The 25127-nt window shown below is 42.4% G+C and overlaps 1 protein-coding gene across 1 annotated transcript in view; it reads left to right on the top strand.

Moving 5' to 3' along the window:
* The window catches only part of LIX1 (limb and CNS expressed 1), a 233690-nt gene that overhangs the window by 55249 nt on the left and 153314 nt on the right, over window positions 1-25127 (top strand). The window contains exon 2 of the mRNA XM_075341905.1: window positions 5731-5894. Coding sequence (XP_075198020.1) covers window positions 5731-5894 — 164 coding nt within the window. The remainder of the gene's footprint in view (window positions 1-5730; window positions 5895-25127) is intronic.

The raw sequence follows: 25127 nt of genomic DNA on the forward strand, positions 1-25127 counted from the left end.
ACAGCAGCGTTCATTTCACTGTCCCGCAGGCAGGGCATATGAACATGCCTGTGGGACGGTGAGATGAACACTGTTCTGGCACATTCCTTCACTCTGCTCTCCAGCTGATTAGCTGTTGCTGTGGGTGGTCTCCACTGCTGTTTTGACTGTGCACGCTCCCGCGGTCACAACAAGAACAGGAGATGCAAGGGCGCATGCGCCGCCCTCGCAGCAGTAGCAAAGCGGAGAATGAGTTCACACATCTTTACAAAAATGGCACCAGAGATCAGTGCTATGCGCAGGCGCCAATTCTGTCTTAGTGAAGATATTAGTAAAACTCTTCTGTAATAGAATTAGCATAAATAAAAGATATGGCGAGGAACAACAGGCAGGGGGCGGGAATCACTATGAAAACCAGCCCCAGCTATTACCTTTTTGGCAGCTGCTGCAAATCAAAAAGCTGAACATTTTACAAACTTTACTTGCTTAGATTTCAAAAACTATCCGAGCTGACAACTAAAGGAATGTATATAACCAGCATGATAGTGCCAGTATAGCACTGTATTGTGAATGTAATTCGAGTGGGTGCTGAGTCCTATTGCAGATCAGCCTTGTGTATTTAGAAGAGCATTTTCTGCCCGGCGGTGACCAGTGATACTGTTTTGATCTGGTAACAGTGGACGATCACAAAAATCCAATTAATCATTAAAAAAACAAAACCACAAGAGTACTTGGAAACTAAGCTGACCACAGTCCCCTTTCTAAAGTGTTTTCCTGCTGCTTCTGAAGATGGCTGGGAATTTTCCCTTCAGTTTCTCCCATTTATTCTGTGCCTGAATCTTCTCCAGATAAGTTTGCTAGTTTCTGTGCTTAATTGTTGAAATTGCACTTAAGGGTGTTTCTGCTTATTCCTTTTGGTTCTGTGTTTGATTTCTTGTATGTGAGAATCTCTCTCTCTCTGCTTTTGTGAGCAGGGTAGTTCCTCCAGCAAGAATGGGAGCTTGCTCCCTGTTAATGTTTGGATTATTTGCACTTTAGAATAATGTTTGTTCTGTGATTTTGTTTCTTCCCATTAAATCTGCAGTTCACTTTAAAGTGTCTGGCACAAGAGTACCTGATATAGTGAGGGAGAGACCGTGTGGTCTTAGGATTTTTTTTCTATCAGCAGTTTGGTATTTTTTGCAGAGTTTTTTGCTGGCCGCAATCAGTTATCTTTTCTGCCCTGTTGTATCTAGTAAGTCGGGCCTCACCTTTGCTAATCTATATTTTCTATCTGTGTATTGTGTTTTCTTACATCACCGTCATTTACATGTTGGGGGCTTGCTATGTCTTTGGGGACTGCTCCGAGGCAAGTTAGGATTCCTCAGTTCTATCTTTGAGGTGTAGCAAGTTTGTCCGGCAGTGACGAGGTGTCTAGGAACATCCCACTGCTACTGTACTTCTAGTGTTGTCCAATAGATAGGGGATTGCGGTCAGCTTAGTTGGGCTGATGCGCGGCGTTAACCCCTTCTCTACTCCATTTTGAATGTTCATCCACGTGGGGCTGCAGCAGACGCCAGTATCTCATGCGCACTAGTGGTTGTGACTTTCACAACTAAATTCGGTGAGTGTATATTCCTATATACCGTACTTATACATCTGGTATTACACTATTAGCGCTCCTTGTTTTTAGATTTGCATAGCTTGTATAAATGCAGAAGCGGGAAATGCAACAGCCATTTTGTGGTGAATTTGGAAAGTGAGAGAACGTCACAGCTCACATTGTATCCATATAGATAGGAAGATAAAGTTATAAAACACTAAACAACCTGTACAGATAGTATGTGGAGGGCAGACTGTCTGTTACCACCAGTTACCTTACTTTTAGCCATAGCCAGAAATCTAGAGGTCACTGTGTTGACATTACTAAGGCTTTGTTTGCATTATAAGGATTAAAAGTGGCTGTATACAGGGTAGGAGACCTCAGTGTCATACATGTCTTTTCAGGACAGCTTGGAGGTTTGGAGTATTTTCATTTCACCGCAATTTTTTTTTTTTTTTTAAATAATTCAAATTTCAAAAGATTCCTCATCTATTTTCTATGTTTCTACTGCAATAGTTCAGTTTTATAAATGCCATAACAATAACCAGGCTCTGCAGAATTTAGGTATAATATGTTCCATAATGTACAACGAGCAAAGAAAACCTGACAGCTGAAGTTGATTTAAATGGACTGTAACTTCTGCTCCTCAGACTTGGGCTGAGTTTATTTGACATTTTTATAGAATATCCTTTGATGTTACAGGTGAATGAAAGGTTTTAAAAACTGAAGCTTATGTACTATGTAGACTGACTCTGAGATGCTGAATCCTGAAGAAGAGCCAAGCCAAAATCACTCCAACAGGGACTCCGTGAATGTTTGCAGCTCAGTGCTGTTCCAATCATTCACTGCTTTCTCAGATCCAAACCAAAAATATAATACTGTTTATTTGATATCATCAGTATCGGATGTTAACTTGCTAGTTTGATATTTCCTATTCAACCATTCTCCTTGTAGAAATATAAGCCGCTCAGTAGAGCCAAGGATGAAATGAGAACTCATGATGTAGCAATGGTATATACTACATAGCTGGAGATAAACTAATGCTGTGTCTGTTACAAAAATAGAGTATGTGCAGATTAGGTGCAGAAATTTTGTGCACCAAAAAACGAACCTTGTGGCAGAAAAATGCACCAAAAAACACCTGGTTTTTGGGGCTTTTTTTTGTTAAATCAATACTTGAAAGGGCTAAAAAACGCACCAACAATTGAAATGCTGCAGAATTTTTTCTGCACCCAAAACTGCAAGGAACAAAGAAGCAATGTGTGCACAGCACTTCAGGATTGTCATTGACTTTGCTGGGAGAAGGATAGGCATGCAGATTTGGGCAACAAATTACATGATAAACTGCACCAAATCTGCAACAAAAAACTCAGCCTTACAAATACAATGATATTTATTCAAGTCCAGTACTAACGTTTTCGAAAGTGCTTTGTGTATTTTTTAGAATTCTGACCCTAAATTTGCTATCAGAATTCCAGTACATAGCGCCTAACTGATCGGCATCTCAGCCGACCCTCAAGCATTAGGACATTACATTCACATCTTCCATAGGAATAGCTTATTGTTTGCAGATGTATACAGCTCCTCTTAGAATTAAATCCCCTAAGGCTATGTGCGCACAGTGCGTTTTTCGCGGCGTTTTTGCGCGTTTTTCGGGTGCGTTTTTGGCCTCAAAACTGCAGGACTTTGCTTCCCCAGCAAAGTCTATGAGTTTTCATTTTTGCTGTCCGCACACATCTGTTTTTTTTACCTGCGTTTTTGAGTTAAAAAAAAAAATGGACATGTCAGTTCTTTCCTGCGTTTTTCTGCGTTTTCCCCCCATGCAATGCATTGGAAAAACGCAGCAAAACGCAGCCAAAAACGCACCAAATCGCGGCAAAAACGCATGCGTTTTTTGATGCGTTTTTTCGACGCAGGTGCGTTTTTCTGCGTTTTTAGCGGCCAAAAACGCACAAAAACGCAGCGTCAAAAAGACGCAGTGTGCGAACCTAGCCTAAAATCTTCCCATAGCAGTGTCTGCAGAATGCAGGGGTTTTTTTTCTACCAGACACATTTCCCCCAAAAAATCGCTTCTGCCCTGTATTCCATTATAGGCTGAAAATAATTGCCATAACGTTTTACAAATATTTCCATTATCTGCCACTAGAATAGCCATGGCCTTCTAATGCCGCCGGAGTGTCCGCTCCAGTAAACACTACCTACAGCGCTTGTTGAAATGTTTTCAGATCCCCTCCAAACTTTTAAAAAAATATCTATTCCTCTAATATTTAGATCCTGTTAGGTGTGTGGCTCAGGAGGTTTGGGCTTCATCAATATTCAGTGTCATCTTCCTCCCGCCCCCAGCGCTGTGATTGACAAGACCTTCCTGAAGTCTGTGGAACGTTACCATGTTCTACCCTAGATATAATGTTCATATAGGCAGAGTACATGGTTCTGGCAGCATTTGATGTTAGAAACTATTATTAGATAAGAGGAGATAAAAGGTTAAAATTCGCTCTGCTGTTGGCCAAAATGCACAGGGTGTGAAAAGGACAACCCAGGTAAGTATTTTCCAAGTTGTTTATTAGGTCTATGCGTTTCAAAGTATAAACTTCTTCAGGAAAGAAACTACTAGTTTACTACAGTAGTTATAATAGTTTCTCTCCTGAAGGAGAAGATTATTCTTCGAAACGCGTAGACCTAATAAATGAATTGAAAGGGACCCAATACGCAAATGAATAGGTGTAACATTGCACCAAACTCTAGACCACAACTCTTTAGTGGTGCACCAAAGTCTCCTCAATTGCATATGAATTTAAAGCTATTTTCTAAGGCTTTGCACCCCTACAACATATACTTAATTTAAAATGCATTTTGGGGGTGACAGACTCCTTTTAATACACTTGACCTTTTAAAATCCGGCCATGGAATTGCTCAGCTCCAGAGTTGCTGCCACAACCAGGTACTGCACATCTTCCTCCAATTAATTTGAATGGGAAGTGGATGTGCAGTACCCGGATGCGGCCACTATCAGTTGATGGGGCAGCTTCAAAACAGAGAATTTCTATTCCATACACCTGCTGCTGCCAGCAACACTGAGAACGGGTGATTGGCGGGTGTAGTACCCTGGCCAATCAGACATTGATGACCTATTCTAAGGGGCACTTTGCACACTACGACATCGCAAGCCGATGCTTGCGATGCCAAGCGCGATAGTCCCCGCCCCCGTCGCAGCTGCGATATCTAGTGATAGCTGGCGTAGCGAACATTATCGCTACGCCAGCTTCACACGCACTTACCTTCCCTGCGATGTCGCTCTGGCCGGCGACCCGCCTCCTTCCTAAGGGGGTGGGTCGTGCAGCGTCATAGTGATGTCACACGGCAGGCGGCCAATAGAAGCGGAGGGGCGGAGATGAGCAGGACGTAAACATCCCGCCCACCTCCTTCCTTCCGCGTAGCTGGCGTGAGCCGCAGGACGCAGGTAAGAGATGTTCCTCGCTCCTGCGACTTCACACACAGCGATGTGTGCTGCCACAGGAACGAGGAACAACATCGTAACATCTGTCATTTCCAAATTATGGAAATGACAGACGCTACACCGATGATACGATTACGACGATTTTGCGCTCGTTAATCGTATCAAAAATGCTTTACACACTACGATATCGCCTGCGACGCCGGATGTGCGTCACTTTCAATTTGACCCCACCGACATCGCACCTGCGATGTCATAGTGTGCAAAGTGCCCCTAAGGATATGACATAAATGTAAAAGTAGTGGACAAACCCTTTATGTACTATAATGTGCTGTACTTTATATCAATAAGTACATAAATGTCAATATGTCACCCAATTAAACCCATTTGGCTTATGTACCTTACGATCTTTGGGTTTCCAGTACAATACATCTGTATATATCTGGTGACATATTTGGAATTTTACTTCTCATGCAAGAAAAACCTCGTCATTAAATCAGAATTTATGCAAATTCTTCTCACATAAGGAAAAATGTCCTAAAAGTGTAAGCATTGATATTTTACATGATCCCTACAAGTTGGTACGTCAGGCATGGAAGGGTTTCCTTACTTCTAGCATCTTACGTATAAAATGATATAGAGTTCAATCCCTAAACAAAGTAACTGAAATAATGGAGCTTTATCTAATTCTTCTTGCTCTCTTTATCTGTTGCAGTGAATGTAGTTGCATTACTTCAAGAGTTCTGGGAGAAAAAAGAGAAGAGAAAGGCAATATTCCCCAGTGAGAGCTTGGTGGCCTATGAGTCCGTCCCATCTCCAGATCCACCATTTGTTTGTTATGTCACTTTACCTGGAGGAAGCTGTTTTGGAAATTTTCAGGTAAGAATGATTTTCCTTTATGTTGTAACATTGATCCTTGGGATCTCATCATTACAGGATTATATGGAGATAAGGTATGCACACCAGTGACTATGTAAGGGGAATACATGAAATAGCAGAAACTGCTGTGTGAATACTGACATGAAAAATCCAATAGCTATATGTAAGAATGAAAATGTGAAAATTGGAATCTGCATTACTGCCATGAACATACGAACAAAGAGAAATTTAGCTACTGAATTGATCAATGCAATAGAGCCCCAACACTACGCCAAAGTATTTCTCTACGTTGGGGTCCCTAGCTTGTGTGTGTCCTCTCATGCAGTTAAAAAACTTTTGCTCTTGTTCACCCCATATTACTCGGGTAAAACCCTATTGCGCTTTCTTTTTCCAAAGTTTTTACTTCTTCCTGTACTGTGTAATGGCTGTGTCTGACTGTACAGGGACATGCACAGGCCACAGCTCTTGGGCAGGGGAGGAAGAATAAGTCATTATACAGGATGTGGCAGGATAATTGTTGCTGTGACAAAACAGACAAGAAAAAAATGTTACCTTACAGAAATAATCAGCTGCAATCCCATGCTATCCTGTCTGTAGACTCTCTTTTGCTTCCTCCCCAGCCCAGGAGATGTAATTTGTCCCAATCATATTCCTGCCAAGTCACACACAACCATTACACAGTACAGAGCGAGGGGAAGCCACTGCTTTGTCATGTGTATAATCACTTATTCTTTCTCCCCTACACGGGAGTTGTAGCCTGTCTAGTCAGACATGGCCATTACACAGTATAATAATACAATAACATACCAGGGACACATTTATAAGTTTAAACTGAATCTGTCAGGTGCAATATGCATCCAGAGCCACGAGCAGTTCTGGGTGCATATTGCTAATCCCTACCTAACCGTCATTGCATCTAGTAGCATATACTGTATAAAGAGATCTTTAGAAAATTTATTTCTAAAGATCCTTCATTATATGCTATTGAGGCCAGTGACAAGTCCTAAGGGCGTTAGTTCCCTTGGCTAGTCGGCCCCCTTAGCATGTAAGCACGCCCCTGTGGGCATGCTATCATGTAATGAATGCGCAGCATCAGAGGTATGGTCGCGCTCACCTCTGCTGCCATCGTGTCTGACGCTGGATTTCGGCTCAGTGCACATGCTCTCCGGACTTCTGGTCATGCGTACTATGAAGCCGGGTGTACGCGTCCCAGCTTTAAACTGGTGTAGTGCGCATGACTGGAAATTGCTGGGGACTGATCGTGCACACTGACCCTATACCTGGCATTCTGAGGCGGAGCAACAAAAACAGGTACTTGCGTCACCGCTGATGATGACCTTGGGCAGTGGGCATTGAATAGCATTAAATAGTGGGCATTGAATAGCATGATAGTACGGCCCTGTGGATGTGCTAACATGCTAGGAGGGCAGAATGAACATGTGGCGCCCCTGACCTGGTCAGGCACCACAGAGTATTGCACCCATGCGGGGACAATGCTTCCAGGTAATTTCCAAAGGCCAGGATGAGGTGCACACACAAACAGATAGTGACCAGGCCTCCCACATTACCAGAGGGGACCCTTGAGTAGCCAGAAGGAGTTAACTTTCAATTCCCAGCTGGGGGTGTGTTCAGGGGCTGGTTGCTAGGAAGCAGGGCAGAGAGAGAGAGGAAGTGAGGGGAGTCTGGAGGAAGAAGTTGAAGTGTGTGGAAGGGAGCAGAGGAGCTCTCGTGTCAGACAGGTCCTGAGGAGTGCAGTAGCTGAAAGCGGGGGAGAAAGGAGTACCGTGGGTCGGCCTGAAAATCATCCAGAGAGAAGGGTGGCTGAGTACGGAGATCCCGGTATCCGAGCACACAAGGGGAACTAGGTCCCCAGTACAGGCAGCAGATCATCCAGAGCTGCTTAACCTACAGGTGGGGGGGGTACTTCATGCCCTCACCACGACTACACAGAGCTTGAGCCAAGCAGCAATCACCAGGCCCATAAGGGGACAGGGCCAGAAGCCATCCCACCAAGGCCACGCTGCCGGCAGACGAGCCAGAGAGAGGGGAGCAGGGTGGTAACAGCTTCCCTGGAGGGGTCCTACCACGCTTCAAGCAAAGGATCCTCCTAAAACAGAAAGAGTGCAAGGAAGGCGAGTGGACAGCTACCCTCAGAACGGCCTCCTGGAATTCCTGGTTCAACCTGGTTATCACAGTGTCGCCCGGGCATCTCACCGTGACCTCCAAACAGTGAGTAAACACGTTGAAAGACTTCTTGGACTGTGTTTGAGTCATTCTGCGACCTGTGGTCCCACACACATACACCGGGGCCTGGGGCTTGCCTCACTCTCAGGGGGCTAATATACTGACTGCACCCACCATCAGCCCCAGGCATCCCTTAATCTGCAGTGGCGGTCCCCGCTGACCGCAATACTGAGAGTGGCGTCACGACAATCCTAAAAGAAGGTTCCCTACCTGTGACCAGACTGTTCCATCCACGTGGAGTCCCTGAAGGTACTGCACCGACACATACTAGCGGGGCTTCACAAACACAGGAGCTAACACCCTTGTGACTAGTCCCTGGCCTCATTAGCATATCATAAAGGGTCTTTAGAAATACTTTTTCTAAAGATCTCTTTATCTATGTTACTAGAGACGGGGACGGTTAGGCAGGGATTGAACTGGTCCTGGTTCTGGGTGTATATTGCACCTAAAAGGTTCCCTTTAATTAATTATCTCAGCGCAGGAAAAAAAATGGATGATTTCCTGCAGCGGTCACATTACATAGCCACGTCACGTGACTGATGGTAAGAAGTTTTTTTATTTTAGGTTGCACGTTTCAGCTATTCATCCGGTGTTGTCCAGTAGTGACCTAACATAAGCCAATGGCTACAGAAAAATATTCAGTTTGTTTTTAGAAAGTACAGAGTGGATGTGAAATTGTTCTCATTCACTTTGACAGCCATATCTGTGTGTGAAAATATGTAAAATATGCAGCACTGTGCATAAATATTTATCTATAGATTTCCCTGCATACTAATGTGATCTCTGTGTTGAAATATGCTGATACAAAGTCAGTAAGCTAAATATTTATGTTTGTGTTACACATCTGCGATATTCTTATCCATGTACCGCAGTGTATTTAGCCTCCCACGTTCCCAGACATTTTCCCATATTATTTTGATTTTTGGGCCGTGAAATTGTTTTGATAGAATGTAAATACTGGTTCTGTGTATCCCGTGTATGATACTATGTAATACCGGAGAAATCATTGTCAGGCTTTCGCCTATGTTCTAATATTGTGTAATGCACTTGTTGAACTGGGGCGGATGTTTTTGTAGCTGTGCTGGTATTTTAGACATCACTAGATATGACTGACAGCGAGCCCACGTGTTCCTGGTAAATCACTCCTTATGAGGCTTCCAAGCGCTATGTTCGTTTTTATCCGGTAGCCCCATAGGGAGTGAATGGAGCCGTAGACAAGCTGGTTGGAGTCTCTGTTATCAGTCCTCTACCGATCTATCAATATATTCTGCAGATAGATGAGAAAACTGGTCAACAAAAAAAAATCTTTAAAAGAAAATATTTTTTATGCTGAAATCGAATATGCTTTCAAATTGTTTCCATCAGGCAGAGTTTTTTTGTGACACAAATTTCAAGTTGTATGGGAATATTAAAAAATAATACTTATGTAGTCAACATTATATGGAATACAACTTACCTAGAACATTTTTGATGGTTATTTAGTGGAATATTTTGCTTCCAGGATATCTCTATTTCTGGTCCAGCTATAGTCAGCAAGGACATTGGGGCTCCACTTGCCTTTGACCTCCGTTCCATCGTAGCAATCTCCCCATGCTGGTCACCAAGCACCAAGATTTTCTGGGATGAAGTCTAGGTGGGAGTCCTAGAAATTAAGTTTTAAGGACATGTTGCATCCCATAGCTTAGTACAATTTCACAAGATCATTCACTATATCAGCATAGTTTTCTACTTTATGAGTCCTGAGAAAAGAAAAGAATACATTTTTGGCCCACTTCACACGTCTGTGCAAAAAACAAACATTTTGCACGGTCCGTTGTGAAGTTCCGTGACCCATCCATGTGTCAGTGTGTGTTTCATCAGTGTGCTCTCCGTGTGACATCCGGATAGCAAATGGACAGCATGAACTTGTATACTTACCTGTCTCCGGCGCTGCTGTCACACTTGCCTCTAGGTTCTAGTCAGTGCAGTGAATATTCATGAGGCATAATGAGCGGGACCCTGAACCAACAGTAGCGCTGGAGACAGGTGACTATAAAAATCTATTTCATTTCAATATCAGTGTGCTGTTCATGTGACATCCGTGCTGCCGGCCAAAAACTGACATGTCACCGCATGGAGCACACAGACACATGTGTGCTACACGCAGACTCTTGGTCCATGTCAAAACACGGATGTGTGAAAAAAATCCATTGATTTTAATGTGTCTACGTGTGACCATGTCTCCAGTATGTATGGAAACGGACACCACAAGTACCAGAGACAGCCATGTGAAGGACAGCCAGGTTGCTATTTCAATGGGTTTAACAGTTCTTGAAATCGTTCATCATCGATCATATTTATGGCCCTAGAAAGATGGCTTCTTTCATTTTCGCATCATTCATTTTGGGAAATTTAGATTTCAAATGTATAAATGCGGCAACATTTTTATCAAGTATTTTTACGAATTGTTTCATCAATCCTAGGTGAATACGCACTGGAGGTAAATCTACGTTTCCAGGATTCTCTAAAGTATATTTGGCACATTTTCTATTCAGGAACAAGAGATTCAAATTTAGGCCATTTTTTTTTAATATAGTGAGACTTGCTATCCCATTCACATAAGAAACAGCAGAATTTAGTGTACCCAAGTTGCAATTCAAACAATAAAGCAAGCACCTTCAAATCTCTACAGGTATTTCAGTTATACTTTTCATACTGGATTTTTTCTTTTCCAGGACCTGTGGTAAGGTCGTACCCATGTGACCAGAAGGGGCGGGGCCTCAGTCAATAGGAACATGTTGCTTTGTGATATCAGCTTTGTTGGCTGAGGCTTCGTACCTTCTGGTCACATGAGTATGATCTCATAGAGGTCCTGCTAGTGAAAAGTTACATCGATTGTATCATACTTATCATAATTCTAACAGAGGGTGGGGATAACTCTGAATACCCCCCCAGATATTATCTTATCCTCAGCTGCTGTCACTCAAGAAGCTATTGATTTTATAAACTTTACTTTCTTGGATTTCAGAACCTAAACATCCGAGCTGACCACTACAGGTATGTAGAGAATCAGCCTGATAGTGCCAGTATAGCACTGGATTTAGGTTATATACGAAAATTCTGGTGATTGGTTCCCTTTAACTTATTTAGTAGAATATGTAATCATGAAATTACATTTTCACCTCATCTAGCTCTGTTATCCTTGAAAGCAGACGAATTACCAACCAAATCTAGATCTATAATAATCCATGCTTTCTAATACTGTAGTGCCATTATTAGGCCTGTGTATCCTTTTTTCTGCAAAGAAAGGCCATTTATTTTCTTTGTGGCTTGCTTTATAGAGTTCTAATAAAGCAGCCCGGATGTTTTGTTTAAATCGCCTCCTGTGCCTGCCTCAAACGCCACAAAGTGAGATTTGATCCCTACAATGGATACATAGATACTGTATACGTTGAAAATGCAGACCTGTGCATGTAGATGGGATGTATTATTTCTTGCTGTTCAGCTTTTTCTAGTTTTCATGTCTTACTTTCTTATAGTTGTGCAGATCCCCAACACTCATGTAATTAAAGAATACCTGTCCTTTTACACCTGTCGAAAGTATGTCAGACTGTTCTCATCCTTCACAAGTTACAACTGCTTTTGTGCCAGATACCAATATAATAGGAACAGGCATGGACTTTATTCTCATGCTCTGTAACTACATCTGTTTCAGACTAGCCCTTCCCCAGTAGGGAAAGGCCCCGGGACCCCAAATGGTAGGATGGATTGCAGGGGTAGTGCAGGCTCGCTGGTAGCAGGTGTTAATCAGGTACTCACTCTGAAGAAAAGCAGACTCTGACAACGTAGTAAACCAAGTCTCTGACTGCTGCTGCCCTCTTGGGGAGCTCGTCCGGGTTCCATCTCCTGCAGCACTGCCTGGTGGTCTGTAACCTGCCTCCGTGCACAGAATTTGAAAGTGTTCAGGTGGTCCGTAAGCTTGGAGCTGTCCGGGCCCCGCTCCCTACTATGGGTAGCAGAGGAGCTTGCTCTCAGGAGCTCACGCTTGGGTTTTCAGTGGGCTGCTTTGCTTGGAAAGCCCTTTCCCCCTCGTTGCGCTAGTGCCCCCGATCTCTGAGCTTTGTGAGAACAGTCCACAAAGGCCCTGTCCTCCGCAGGTTAATTGCCGGGTTGCTTGAAGCTTCTCGCCCTAGGGTCCAGTACCCCGACGTGCTTTCGGTCCCAGACCGGCTATTGGACTGCAGCTGCAAACCGTCCTCCTTAGCTAAGCCAGCACTTAGTCCCAATCTCCCGCGACCGGGTCTCCGACTCCTCCGGGTCCAGACCACTGTCTGCAAACCAATCTACGTTTTCCTCTGGGAGCTCCAACTCCCAGCTTCCTCCGAGCTCCTCACAGCTCGAGGGCTACCACTGTTCTGACTCATCACCTCCCACCTCCCTGCCTGACCCCTTGGTGGGCGGCCCTATTCCAGCTTAGCAGCCCACTGGTGTGCCTGACAGGGTGTGGTGAGAGGTGTGATTGGGATTTGTGGATTCTGATGGAGGCAGTACTGCAAGTTGGGAACCCAGAACCATGGGGGGTTGAGTCCTGCACTGGGAGATAAAGAGCGTGCAGTACCCTGTGACAACCTCACTAGTCCAGGGGCGTCACACATCCACTCTTTTTCATTGAGCAGTTCCTGTTCAGCATTTTGCCAGCATGTTGGGTGCTGGAGTTTTTCTTACCCCACTTCCAAAATTGCATTGATCCTGCCATGCTCCTATGGCGTGCCTGCAATGAACTGAATCCTTTATTTCACTTATGCGTGTATGCAGTTTTACAGATGGGAGCAGGAGCAGAAAAAGAGAGGTCCACCATCATGTCCTGTAATCTGTTTCAGCCTCTCTGCTGCTAGAGACGGATTACACTTGACTACAGTCATTGAAAAGCAACGTAGAAAGAGGGAAGACATTTGGTGGAGGGAGGGATTTTTCAGGAACAAGCCAACATAATTTACATTATTTATTATAGAAAAGTATCTAAAAGCATAGTGACCATTTACACTGGCAATACATATAAAATCAAGGGTCCCCAACCTGTGGCCCGGGAGCCACATGTGGCTCGCAGCCTTGATGTGTGGCTTGTGGCTGTTTGCTGGTTTAGCATCAGGTCTAGCAAACGGCTTTAAAGAGTAGGTCTCCAGATGGTAACTTTTGTGAGTAGCCCCACAGAGAAGAGCAAATCTGGATGATAATATGATGGATCATATGATGGCCTTGGGGGCAGAGAGGTATAACAAGTATATACACGATGGCTCAGTGGTTAGCACTGTTGCTTTGCAGCGCTGGGGTCCTGGGTTCAAATCCCACAAAGGACACCATCTGCAAGGAGTTTGTATGTTCTCCCCGTGTTTGCGTGGGTTTCCTCCGGGTTCATCGGTTTCCTCCCACACTCCAAAGACATACAGATCGGGATTCTAGATTGTGAACCCCAATGGGGACAGTATTGCCAATGTATGTAAAGCGCTGTGGAATTAATAGCGCTATATAAATGAATAAAATTATTATTATTATTATTATTAATAACCTGGAGACAGGATGGTACTTCCAGTAGAACAAGATGCTTGAAGATGAATGTGATAGTATGGCGCGGTTCTTGAGGTTCGAATACTGAATCAGGGCAAGGAGGGAACACAAGGATGTCCATATATTGCCTTGGTGTGATTTCTGTGGGATAGTTTTAGCTTTCATTATACCGGTATTGAAGACTTTAGGTGTCACTACTGTGAGGGAGCAGGAGCAAGATGTTACTACTCTGGCGGCAGAGAGGTCTAGATGTGTCTCGCGATCCTTTTTCAGAGCTGAAGATAAGAACGGTTGGGGATCTGTAATTAATAAAGGTTGGCCATTGATGATTCCATAAAGGATTTCAGATGATCATTCCATGTATGTGATGGGGCTTCCTGACCATCAGCAAAAAGAAGGATCAGGCATGGTAAATCTTCACATGCCCCATACTTTTTTCCTGCATTAGATAAGGATATTTATGGGGCAGATCTTGACACTAAAGCTGGGTTCACACTAAGCGACAGCGACAACGACGTCGCTGTTACGTCACCATTTTCGGTGACTTAACAGCGACCTTGTAAGTCGCTGTTATGATCGCTGCTTAGCTGTCAAACACAGCAGAAGCAGCGATCATAACGTCGCTGTGCTACATGTGCAGAGAGCAGGGAGCCGCGCTTAGCGCTGGCTCCTTGCTCTCCTAGGTACAGTACACATCGGGTTAATTAACCCGATGTGTGCTGCAGCTACATGTCACAGTGCAGAGAGCAGGGAGCCGCGCGCACTGCTTAGCGCTGGCTCCTTGCTCTCCTTGCTACAGTATACATCGGGTTAATTACCCGATGTGTACTGCAGCCACATGTGCAATATGAGTAGTCAACATAAAGGAACTAGAAAAGCTTCTACTATGGATTTTTACATGGTAGGAAAAAGAAACGCAAGAGGGGTTGTAGAGGAGGGAAACTCGCCAAAAATAAAATAAACAGCCAGGCAGTAAAAGACCCACAAAAAATTTTTAATCTCAGCCAATACCAATTGACTAAAAATGAGACATCCTTACTACAGAAAGGTTTGAAATTTGCTCCGTCTACGGGTTTCAATAAATTCCAAGCTTTTATAGGAATTAAACAATTTATGAGGAAACTAGTTTTGAAGAAATATTATATAAAAAATCCTGTACTGAAACAAGTAAACAATACCTCCAATACACCAGTTTTAGTTGAAGGGAGGAATACTGATCTCAAATGTAAATCAAATTTTCACCCACTTAATGAATATTCAGACTCACTGCTTACCTTTCAAAAATGTGTTGTTAATGGTATCAGACAGATTAAAAAACCTACAAAAAATGGTATATACAATAATTTAACACAAAAGGAAAAACTTGCGATCAAACAACTACAAGAGAACAAAGAAATTACTATACGTCCTGCTGATAAAGGTGGAGGTATAGTGATTATGGATTTGGGTGATTATGAAAGGGAGACAGCACGACTCTTGGGCGATAGGAGTACGTACGAGATTTTGAAATCCGACCCTACATTGCTTTTTAAGGAAGAATTAAATAATTTGGTTAAAAAGGGTTGTGACCAAGGAATTTTGAACAAAAATGAGGCTCAGTTTATAATGAATCAATCTCCTAGGCTGGCAGTATTCTATCATATACCCAAGATTCACAAAACATTACAGAATCCACCGGGACGCCCCATTATATCGGGGATTGGATGTTTAACAGCCAATCTCTCTAAATTTATAGATATCCATCTTCAGAAATGTGTCCCATTACTGCCAGCCTATCTGAAAGACAGTACTCAGGTCCTGCAACTCTTACAGGAGATAAAATGGGAGGATAATTTTATATTTGGTTCAATCGACGTTACGTCATTATATACAACTATAGAACATGAAAAGGGGTGTGATGCCTCTAAATATTTTTTAGAAAAATCAGGACTTTTTTCACAAAAGCAAGTAATATTTTTGGGGGAATGCATCCAATTCATACTTAATCATAATTTTTTTCGTAATGGCGCAAATTATTACTTACAGCGGTGGGGCACAGCCATGGGGACCAGGTTCGCACCGAGTTACGCTAACTTGTATATGGGTAAGTGGGAGGAGTCTACCATATACTCTGGTGGCGTGATTCGGGAAAACCTGGTCCTCTGGCGTCGCTTCATCGACGATATTTTGTTTATTTGGTCAGGCAGTGAAAGCTCCCTTATTGAATTTTTGGAGGGTTTGAATAAGAATGATTTCCATTTACAGTTTACTGCTGCCACTAGTAAAGAAATGATTCAATTCCTTGATTTGAATATTTTCATTGAAGATGGCAGAATTGAAACTAAAACGTATCATAAGCCAACTGATAGCAATAGCTACATTTCTTTAACCAGCTGCCATCTACCTAGTTGGCTTCTAAACGTTCCAAAGAGTCAATATATTAGGGCCTATAGAAATTGTAGCAAAACAGAAGATTTTGAAATAGAGGCAGTGAATTTAGCCAAAAAGTTTTTGGAAAAAGGCTATAAAGAAGGGTTTTTGGAAGATGTCTATCAACAGACCAAACAGATTTCAAGGAATAGGTTATTACAAGAAAAGATCATTGAACCAATAGAACAAAATAAATTGGATGACTTTAATGTACCCATAATACTGCAATATACGGGGCAGGCAAAAATCTTAAAAAACATTATAAAAAAATATTGGAATCTACTTAAAGATGATAAAGTGATAGGGGACCTCATCCCTACTGTACCTAAATTTACCTATAGAAAAGCAAATAATATAGGGAATTTAGTTGCACCCAGTATACAGAAAAATATGGCCAATCGACAGATTAAAGGCAATATTGGCAGTACAAAAGGTTTTTTTCCATGTAAAAAATGTATTGTTTGTAAGAATATAAAAAGTGAAACCAGGAAAAGTTTTTTTAAAGGGCAGGAAGAAATTATTATTAGGGATCTAATCACTTGCCAAACAAAGGGAGTGATCTACTGCATTCAATGTCCATGCCAAAAAAGATATATTGGGAGGACTATAAGACCCCTATGTAAAAGAATTGGGGAGCATATTAGAAATATAAAAAACAAATGTAGCAAACACCCCCTGTCCAAACATTATCTATTGGAACATGGAGGATCCTTAGTGGGATCCAAAATATGGGGCCTTCAGAAAATTATAAAGGATTGGAGGGGTGGAGACTTTATTAAAAAAATGTCCAGAGCTGAGAGCCAGTGGATTTTTGAGCTTAATACATTAAAACCTAATGGACTAAACAATGATATTGAACTTTTTGCTTTCAATTAAAAATAATAATAAAAATATATATATGTATAAAAAAATCTTCCCCCTCATAATTACCTTTGTCTTCACCTTTGTATTTATATTTATTCATGCCCTTACCTAAATTAACCTCCCCTCTTTTTTATGGATAAATATTCCTTTTTTGACATACACAATTTTTAATATATTTAATTTATATATAGACTTTTATTTTTTATAATTGTTGTTATTTATGGCTATCTTTGCGGTTCCCTCATAATGGTAATAGAGAATGGGTCTCCGTTTTGGTATGATGTATATGTTATAGATAAGTATAGGTAGATATATGTACATATTTTTTAACCTTTATTCATAGTATTTTAAACTAAATTATTTCATGTGTGAATTTTATTATATTTATTAAATGAGTAGTTATTTTTTAGGTTGCAAATAACTGATTAGTTAAATCCATGTTTTTTACTTTTTATACTATTTAAATGTATGTCCTTGTGGTTCAGTCTAATGCATTTTAATGAACCAGAGTATAAATAGGGTCATAGGTGGTGGTTGGGCTATCCTTGAGGAAGGGGACCGGCAACGCCCCCGAAACGCGCGCGTCGGATCAAGCTCATTTGCACCTACTTTCTTTCTACGGCGGAACAGCCGGATTGTGTGTGGATTCAAACCTCCAAAGTTTAACTTTGCTGGAAAGAGTGAATGCCCTAATCAATTCTTCGGAATCTAGAAGGATTTTGTACCTTGGAGCTCTGCTGCAAACTAAAAGCCTTGGCGGTATCTCCACTACAGGAACGCAGGAGCTCACATAGGGGAGGAATCACTGCACCCCCGCTGAAGATTCTGCGATCAGGTACCTTTAATAATAACCCACAATATAGAGACTTGTCTACCTGTCAAAGTGTTAATTTACCCGTGGCAGAATAAGTGGACTGTGTCCTTCATTCAAACTTCTTACCCGGGAAGGCATTCATACCCTGGAGTCCCGTGGTTGGTAATCAAGCGGTGTCTGCTTTCTAGGAATCCAGGAGCCTGCACAGAGTTTACAGTGCCCTGCTGTGGACCTGCAATCAGGCACAATTAAAAACCGGCAGTGCAGAAATTCCTTTAATCTGCCGGAGCCTGTGTATTTAAGTTGTTATTTAAACACTGAAGTGTTATCTGCTTTTTAGGAATCCAGGAGCCTGCAAAGGAAGAATCTGTGGTGTCCCGTTGTAAACTTGTATTCAGGCACACTTTGAAATCCACAGAGCATAAGTTGTCTTTAATCTGCTGGAGCCTTGCACTGAAGAAACAAACATATAGTGCAGAGACTTTCATTGCCTGCTGAATTGTTACATTTTGGACACATCTGGCGTTAATGCGCTAGATGTGGTGTTAATATTTAACCCTATAAAGGCAACTGCAGCTTATGTGAAGTGCGTGACTCAAAGTGACATTTGAGGACTCTGGTGTAGTAATACAAATTATTATTCATTTATATTATGGGCTTTTGTGTATTTTGTAAAGACTCATATAAAACCCTTTCTTGAGACTTATATTCAGTAGTTTTAAATCATAATCAAGTACTTGTATATTTGTTTTTTATGTTATGTGATGTTTTAGTAGAGGTTCTATATATTTTTTGGTGTGAGTGGAGAATAAAACAGAATAAAACATTATTTCTCAATGCATTGTTGTGGTTCAGCGCAAATTTTTACATATAGGTAATTCTATATTATACAGATGAATTTATTTCTGGGCATTAAAGGGTTTTTAGCCTAGTAAAATTAGCTGCAGAATCATTGCAACATTGGGTCTAGCGCTGACCCTTATTCTATTGTTACTTACTTTTCTATAATAAATAATGTAAATTATGTTGGCTTGTTCCTGAAAAAGTATCTAAAAGCATAGTGACCATTTACACTGGCAATACATATAAAATCAAGGGTCCCCAACCTGTGGCCCGGGAGCCACATGTGGCTCGCAGCCTTGATGTGTGGCTTGTGGCTGTTTGCTGGTTTAGCATCAGGTCTAGCAAACGGCTTTAAAGAGTAGGTCTCCAGATGGTAACTTTTGTGAGTAGCCCCACAGAGAAGAGCAAATCTGGATGATAATATGATGGATCATATGATGGCCTTGGGGGCAGAGAGGTATAACAAGTATATACACGATGGCTCAGTGGTTAGCACTGTTGCTTTGCAGCGCTGGGGTCCTGGGTTCAAATCCCACAAAGGACACCATCTGCAAGGAGTTTGTATGTTCTCCCCGTGTTTGCGTGGGTTTCCTCCGGGTTCATCGGTTTCCTCCCACACTCCAAAGACATACAGATCGGGATTCTAGATTGTGAACCCCAATGGGGACAGTATTGCCAATGTATGTAAAGCGCTGTGGAATTAATAGTGCTATATAAATGAATAAAATTATTATTATTATTATTATTAATAACCTGGAGACAGGATGGTACTTCCAGTAGAACAAGATGCTTGAAGATGAATGTGATAGTATGGCGCGGTTCTTGAGGTTCGAATACTGAATCAGGGCAAGGAGGGAACACAAGGATGTCCATATATTGCCTTGGTGTGATTTCTGTGGGATAGTTTTAGCTTTCATTATACCGGTATTGAAGACTTTAGGTGTCACTACTGTGAGGGAGCAGGAGCAAGATGTTACTACTCTGGCGGCAGAGAGGTCTAGATGTGTCTCGCGATCCTTTTTCAGAGCTGAAGATAAGAACGGTTGGGGATCTGTAATTAATAAAGGTTGGCCATTGATGATTCCATAAAGGATTTCAGATGATCATTCCATGTATGTGATGGGGCTTCCTGACCATCAGCAAAAAGAAGGATCAGGCATGGTAAATCTTCACATGCCCCATACTTTTTTCCTGCATTAGATAAGGATATTTATGGGGCAGATCTTGACACTAAAGCTGGGTTCACACTAAGCGACAGCGACAACGACGTCGCTGTTACGTCACCATTTTCGGTGACTTAACAGCGACCTTGTAAGTCGCTGTTATGATCGCTGCTTAGCTGTCAAACACAGCAGAAGCAGCGATCATAACGTCGCTGTGCTACATGTGCAGAGAGCAGGGAGCCGCGCTTAGCGCTGGCTCCTTGCTCTCCTAGGTACAGTACACATCGGGTTAATTAACCCGATGTGTGCTGCAGCTACATGTCACAGTGCAGAGAGCAGGGAGCCGCGCGCACTGCTTAGCGCTGGCTCCTTGCTCTCCTTGCTACAGTATACATCGGGTTAATTACCCGATGTGTACTGCAGCCACATGTGCACAGAGCAGGAGCCGGCACTGGCAGCATGAGAGCGGCGGAGGCTGGTAACGAAGGTAAATATCGGGTAACCAGGGAAAGGTCTTCCCTTGGTTACCCGATGTTTACGCTGGTTACAGCTTACCGCAGCTGTCAGACGCCGGCTCCTGCTGCTCGCTTCATTTCGTCGCTCTCTCGCTGTCACACACAGCGATGTGTGTGTCACAGCGGGAGAGTGACGACCAAAAAATGAAGCTGGACATTCAGCAACGACCGGCGACCTCACAGCAGGGGCCAGGTCGTTGCTGGATGTCACACACAGCGACAGCGACGGGACGTCGCTGCAACGTCACAGAAAATGGTGACGTAGCAGCGACGTCGTTGTCGCTGTGTGTAACACCAGCTTAAGTATGAGTTGAAGATATTAGGTATTGTTCGCAGGAATTTCCCTGAGATTTCCATGTTTCAGCATCCCTGTTATTAACAATTATTGGATCTGCCTCATCCAGAGCTACATTCATACGTACAAACCCATCAATAAATCTTTTACACAGTTATCCAAGTTATCAATGGATACAATTTTGTAATATAATGTTGTCTACTGAAATCCATACGACTGGAGAAATGCTGAACACTTAAGTATTCTTTATTTTTTATATGTTTAGGTTTGGACCTTTTATTATATAGAATAAATCACAGCAGCTAGTTTATGTTTATCCGTAATCGCAGCCCTAAAGATGCAGAGTTTTGTGATTGTTATATATGGTAACTCATACAATGCAATATAATTGTAAGTCTGTAAAAATATATTTCTCATTAAAAACTGTATTCTCCATGATCCTGTAAACCATATATTTTATGGTGGGCTTATTAAAGTTGGATTCGCCCTAATCATGGTTATAGCAATTCTTGTATTCTGTCTCCTCACTGTGTATTGTCCGGGACCCTGGGAAAGTCATGAAGGTGCTGTGTTGCATTTCAGATAAACATGATAAGCCTGGAATATAGTATATTTAAGGAATTCCTTGGAGTGTTTTTCCCTCCAGGACAGATCCAACATTACTGATATATGAAAAAAATAACATCCTCATAGGAGTTATTAACATACTTGACCAGCATCAAGATATAAAAAGAATACAAACCAAACCAACCCCCACTCCTCAAAACAGCTGTCCTAAATTCTTCATTATAAAATATGGAAGCAATAAAATCTGACCTGTGTGGAGTAACGCAATCTTATGAAGGAAGTACCATTATCACAAGATTCAATTTCATGGTATACAAAACATTAAAGGGCTTGTTCGAGACTGGAAATACATTTCTATTACTTTTTGTTCCTGAAATAGTGCCACACTAGTTCATGGTTGTTTCTGGTATTGCTGCCCAATCCCATTCACTTCAATGAGACAAAGGTACCATTCCAAACAAAGCCCATTAAAGGGGTATTCCCATTTCTAATATCCTATCCCAATATGTATTATTAGCAACTTCCTCCAATTAGAAATGTAGTATAGTTCTCCCGATATAGCCATATCTCTTACCTCATGTGCAGGGCATTGCAGGACCTTAAGTATCCATTGTTACAACCACAAGCAACTAAATACAGTGCCTTATGAAAGTATTCGGCCCCCTTGAATTTTTCAACCTTTTCCCACATTTCTATCTTTAAACATAAAGATAAAAATTTGAATGTTATGGTGAAGAATCAACAACAAGTGGGACACAATTGTGAAGTTGAACGAAATGTATTGCTTATTTTAAACTTTTTTAACATAAAAAAAACAAACTGAAAATCAGGGCGTGCAATATTATTCATCCCCTTTAAGTTAATACTTTGTAGCACTGTGAATACAGCTACAAGTCGCTTGGGGTATGTGTCTATCAGTTTTGCACATCGAGAGACTGAAATTCTTGTCCATTCTTCCTTTGCAAATAGCTTGAGCTGAGTGAGGTTTGATGGAGAGCATTTGTGAACAGCAGTTTTCAGCTCTTTCCACAGATTCTCGATTGGATTCAGGTCTGGACTTTGACTTGGCCATTCCAACATCTTCATACATTTATTTGTGAACCATTCCATTGTAGATTTTGCTTTATGTTTGGGATCATTGTCTTGTTGGAAGACAAATCTCTGTCCCAGTCTCAGATCTTTTGCAGACTCCAACAAGTTTTCTTCAAGATTGGTCCTGAATTTGGCTCTATCCATCTTCCCATCAATTTTAACCATCTTCCCTGTCCCTGATGAAGAAAAGCAGACCCAAACCATGATGCTGCCACCACCATGTTTGACAGTGGGGATGGTGTGTTAAGGGTGATGAGCTGTGTTGCTTTTACGCCAAACATATCATTTGGCATTGTGCCCAAATAGTTCGATTTTGGTTTCATCTGACCAGAGCACCTTCTTACACATGTTTCGTGTGTCTCCTAGGGGGCTTGTGGCAAACTTTAAACAACAATTTTTTATGGATATCTTTGAGAAATAGCTTTCTCCTTGTCACTCTTCCATAAAGGTCAGATTTGTGCAGTGTAGGACTGATTGTTGTCCTATGGACAGACTCTCCCACCTCAGCTGTAGATCTCTGCAGTTCATCCAGAGTGATCATGGGCCTCTTGGCTGCATCTCTGATCAGTCTTCTCCTTGTTTGAGATGAAAGTTTGGATGGACGTCCGGGTGTTGGTAGATTTCAGTGGTATGATACTCCTTCCATTTTAATATGATTGCTTCCACGGTGCTCCTTGGGATGTTTAAAGTTTTGTAAATCTTTTTGTAACCAAATCCGGCTTTAAACTTCTCCACAACAGTATCACGGACCTGTCTGTTGTGTTCCCTGGTCTTCATGATGCTCTCTGTGCTTTACACAGAACACTGAGCCTATCACAGAGCCAGGTGCCTTTTATACCGAGACTTGATTACACAATGATTACACACAGGTGGCTTATATTTATCATCATCAGTCATTTAGGACAACATTAGATCATTCAGAAATCCTCAATGAACTTCTGGAGTGAGTTTGCTGCACTAAAAGTAAAGGGGATGAATAATATTGCACGCCCTACTTTTCAGTTATTTAGTTTTTACAAAAGTTTAAAATAAACAATAGATTTCATTCAACTTCACAACTGTGTCCCACTTGTTGATTCTTCACCAAAACATTAAAAGTTTTTGTGGAGACACGGGGGTCAGTGGGTGCTCTCGTCCGCTGGCCTGGCCGCCTTTAGAAAGACAGTGTGGCCCAGGGCTCATCCCAACTGAACGCCGACCTCCTTAATCGTGGGCGGAACACTACTCAGAGATCACAGGGTGAGGGAATCACAATATTAAGACTTTATTGGATCCCCATACAATTAACGGCACATAACACATAACCACCAAAACACACAAATGTAACAGGCAACAGTTTCTCACCCTTCTGCTGGATCATCAGGGATTTAGAATGTCCATGCCTCAGAGCTTCCAGGGCTACTTACTCCAATCCAGCAGCACCCCGCTTTTGGCGGGCACCCACCGAGAATGGAATAACACCAGATTTAGGAAGCTGGCTGAGGTCTGAAAAGTCTGTAGCCAGGTGACAAAATTGTCCCAACCTGGGTTTCTTCCTTAAGTAGTCTCTGTTATGATGATGTGATATAATTCTGGCAGCCGGAGTCGAAATCCCTAGACTGTGGTATGGTCTCCAATCGGAATCAGAGTCCCTAGATTGAAGCCATGTAGCCAAGTGACCCTCTAGTCGGAGCCAAAGTCCCTAGACCGAGTCCACAAGGCATCCTGGTTCTGATCCCCTAGCCAGTTCCTAAGAGCTTAGACTGGATCATGCAACATCCATCAACTCTGGTGACTCCAAGAAGTCCCCTTTTATAGCCATAGCCTTCCCTAAAGCTGGGTTTACACACTGAGACTTTCTAGCGATCCAACCTGCGTTCTCAACCTAGCCGGGATCGCTACAAAGTCTCTGGTGAGCTGTCAAACAGGCAGACCTGGCCAACGACCTAACAGCGATCCGGACCTGCAGAGCGACTAGCTGGTCGTTGGGGACGTGTCAAAAAAGCAGGTGAACTTCACCCGACTTCACTTAATGTCGCGCGGCTCTGTGTGCCGTCTAAATAAATAAATAATTAAAAAATCCGGCGTGCGGTCCCCCCCTATTTTAATACCAGCCAAATAAAGCCATACGGCTGCAGGCTGGTATTCTCAGGATGGGGAGCCCCACGTTATGGGGAGCCCCCAAGCCTAACAATATCAGCCAGCAGACGCCCAGAATTGCCGCATACATTAGATGCGACAGTTCTGGGACTGTACCCGGCTCTTCCCGATTTGCCCTGGTGCGTTGGCAAATTGGGGTAATAAGGAGTTTTTGGTAGCCCATAGCTGCCAATAAGTCCTAGATTAATCATGTCAGGCGTCTCCCCGAGATACCTTCCATGATTAATCTGTAAATTACAGTTAAAAAACACACACCCGAAAAATCCTTTATTAGAAATAAAAAACTCTAACAAATTCCCTCATCACCAATTTATTACCCACAACAAAACCCTCCATGTCCGGCGTAATCCACGGTCCTCCAGCGTCGCTTCCAGCTCTGCTACATGCAGGTGACAGGAGCAGCAGAAGACACCGCTGCCAGGTTTTGCCAGGGCGTCACAGAAGTAACCATTGATACCTAAGCTGCAATGCCCTGCACAAGAGTCAAGAGACAGGGCTATATCAGTAATAATAAAATTAGCAAATACCCCCAATTGGAAATGTAGTATAGTTCTTCTGATTCAATGTCGCTTACCTTATGTTCAGGGCATTACAGGACCTTAGGTATCCATTGTTACAACCACAAGCAACTAAATAAATAACTGTTACTATATGAGTGGAAGTAACCATGGATACCTAAGCTGCAATGCCCTGCACATGAGGTAAGAGACAGAGCTATATTAGTAATAATAATATTAGTAAATA

This window comes from Anomaloglossus baeobatrachus, chromosome 1 (assembly GCF_048569485.1).
Source record: "Anomaloglossus baeobatrachus isolate aAnoBae1 chromosome 1, aAnoBae1.hap1, whole genome shotgun sequence".
Classification (NCBI taxonomy): domain Eukaryota; kingdom Metazoa; phylum Chordata; class Amphibia; order Anura; family Aromobatidae; genus Anomaloglossus; species Anomaloglossus baeobatrachus.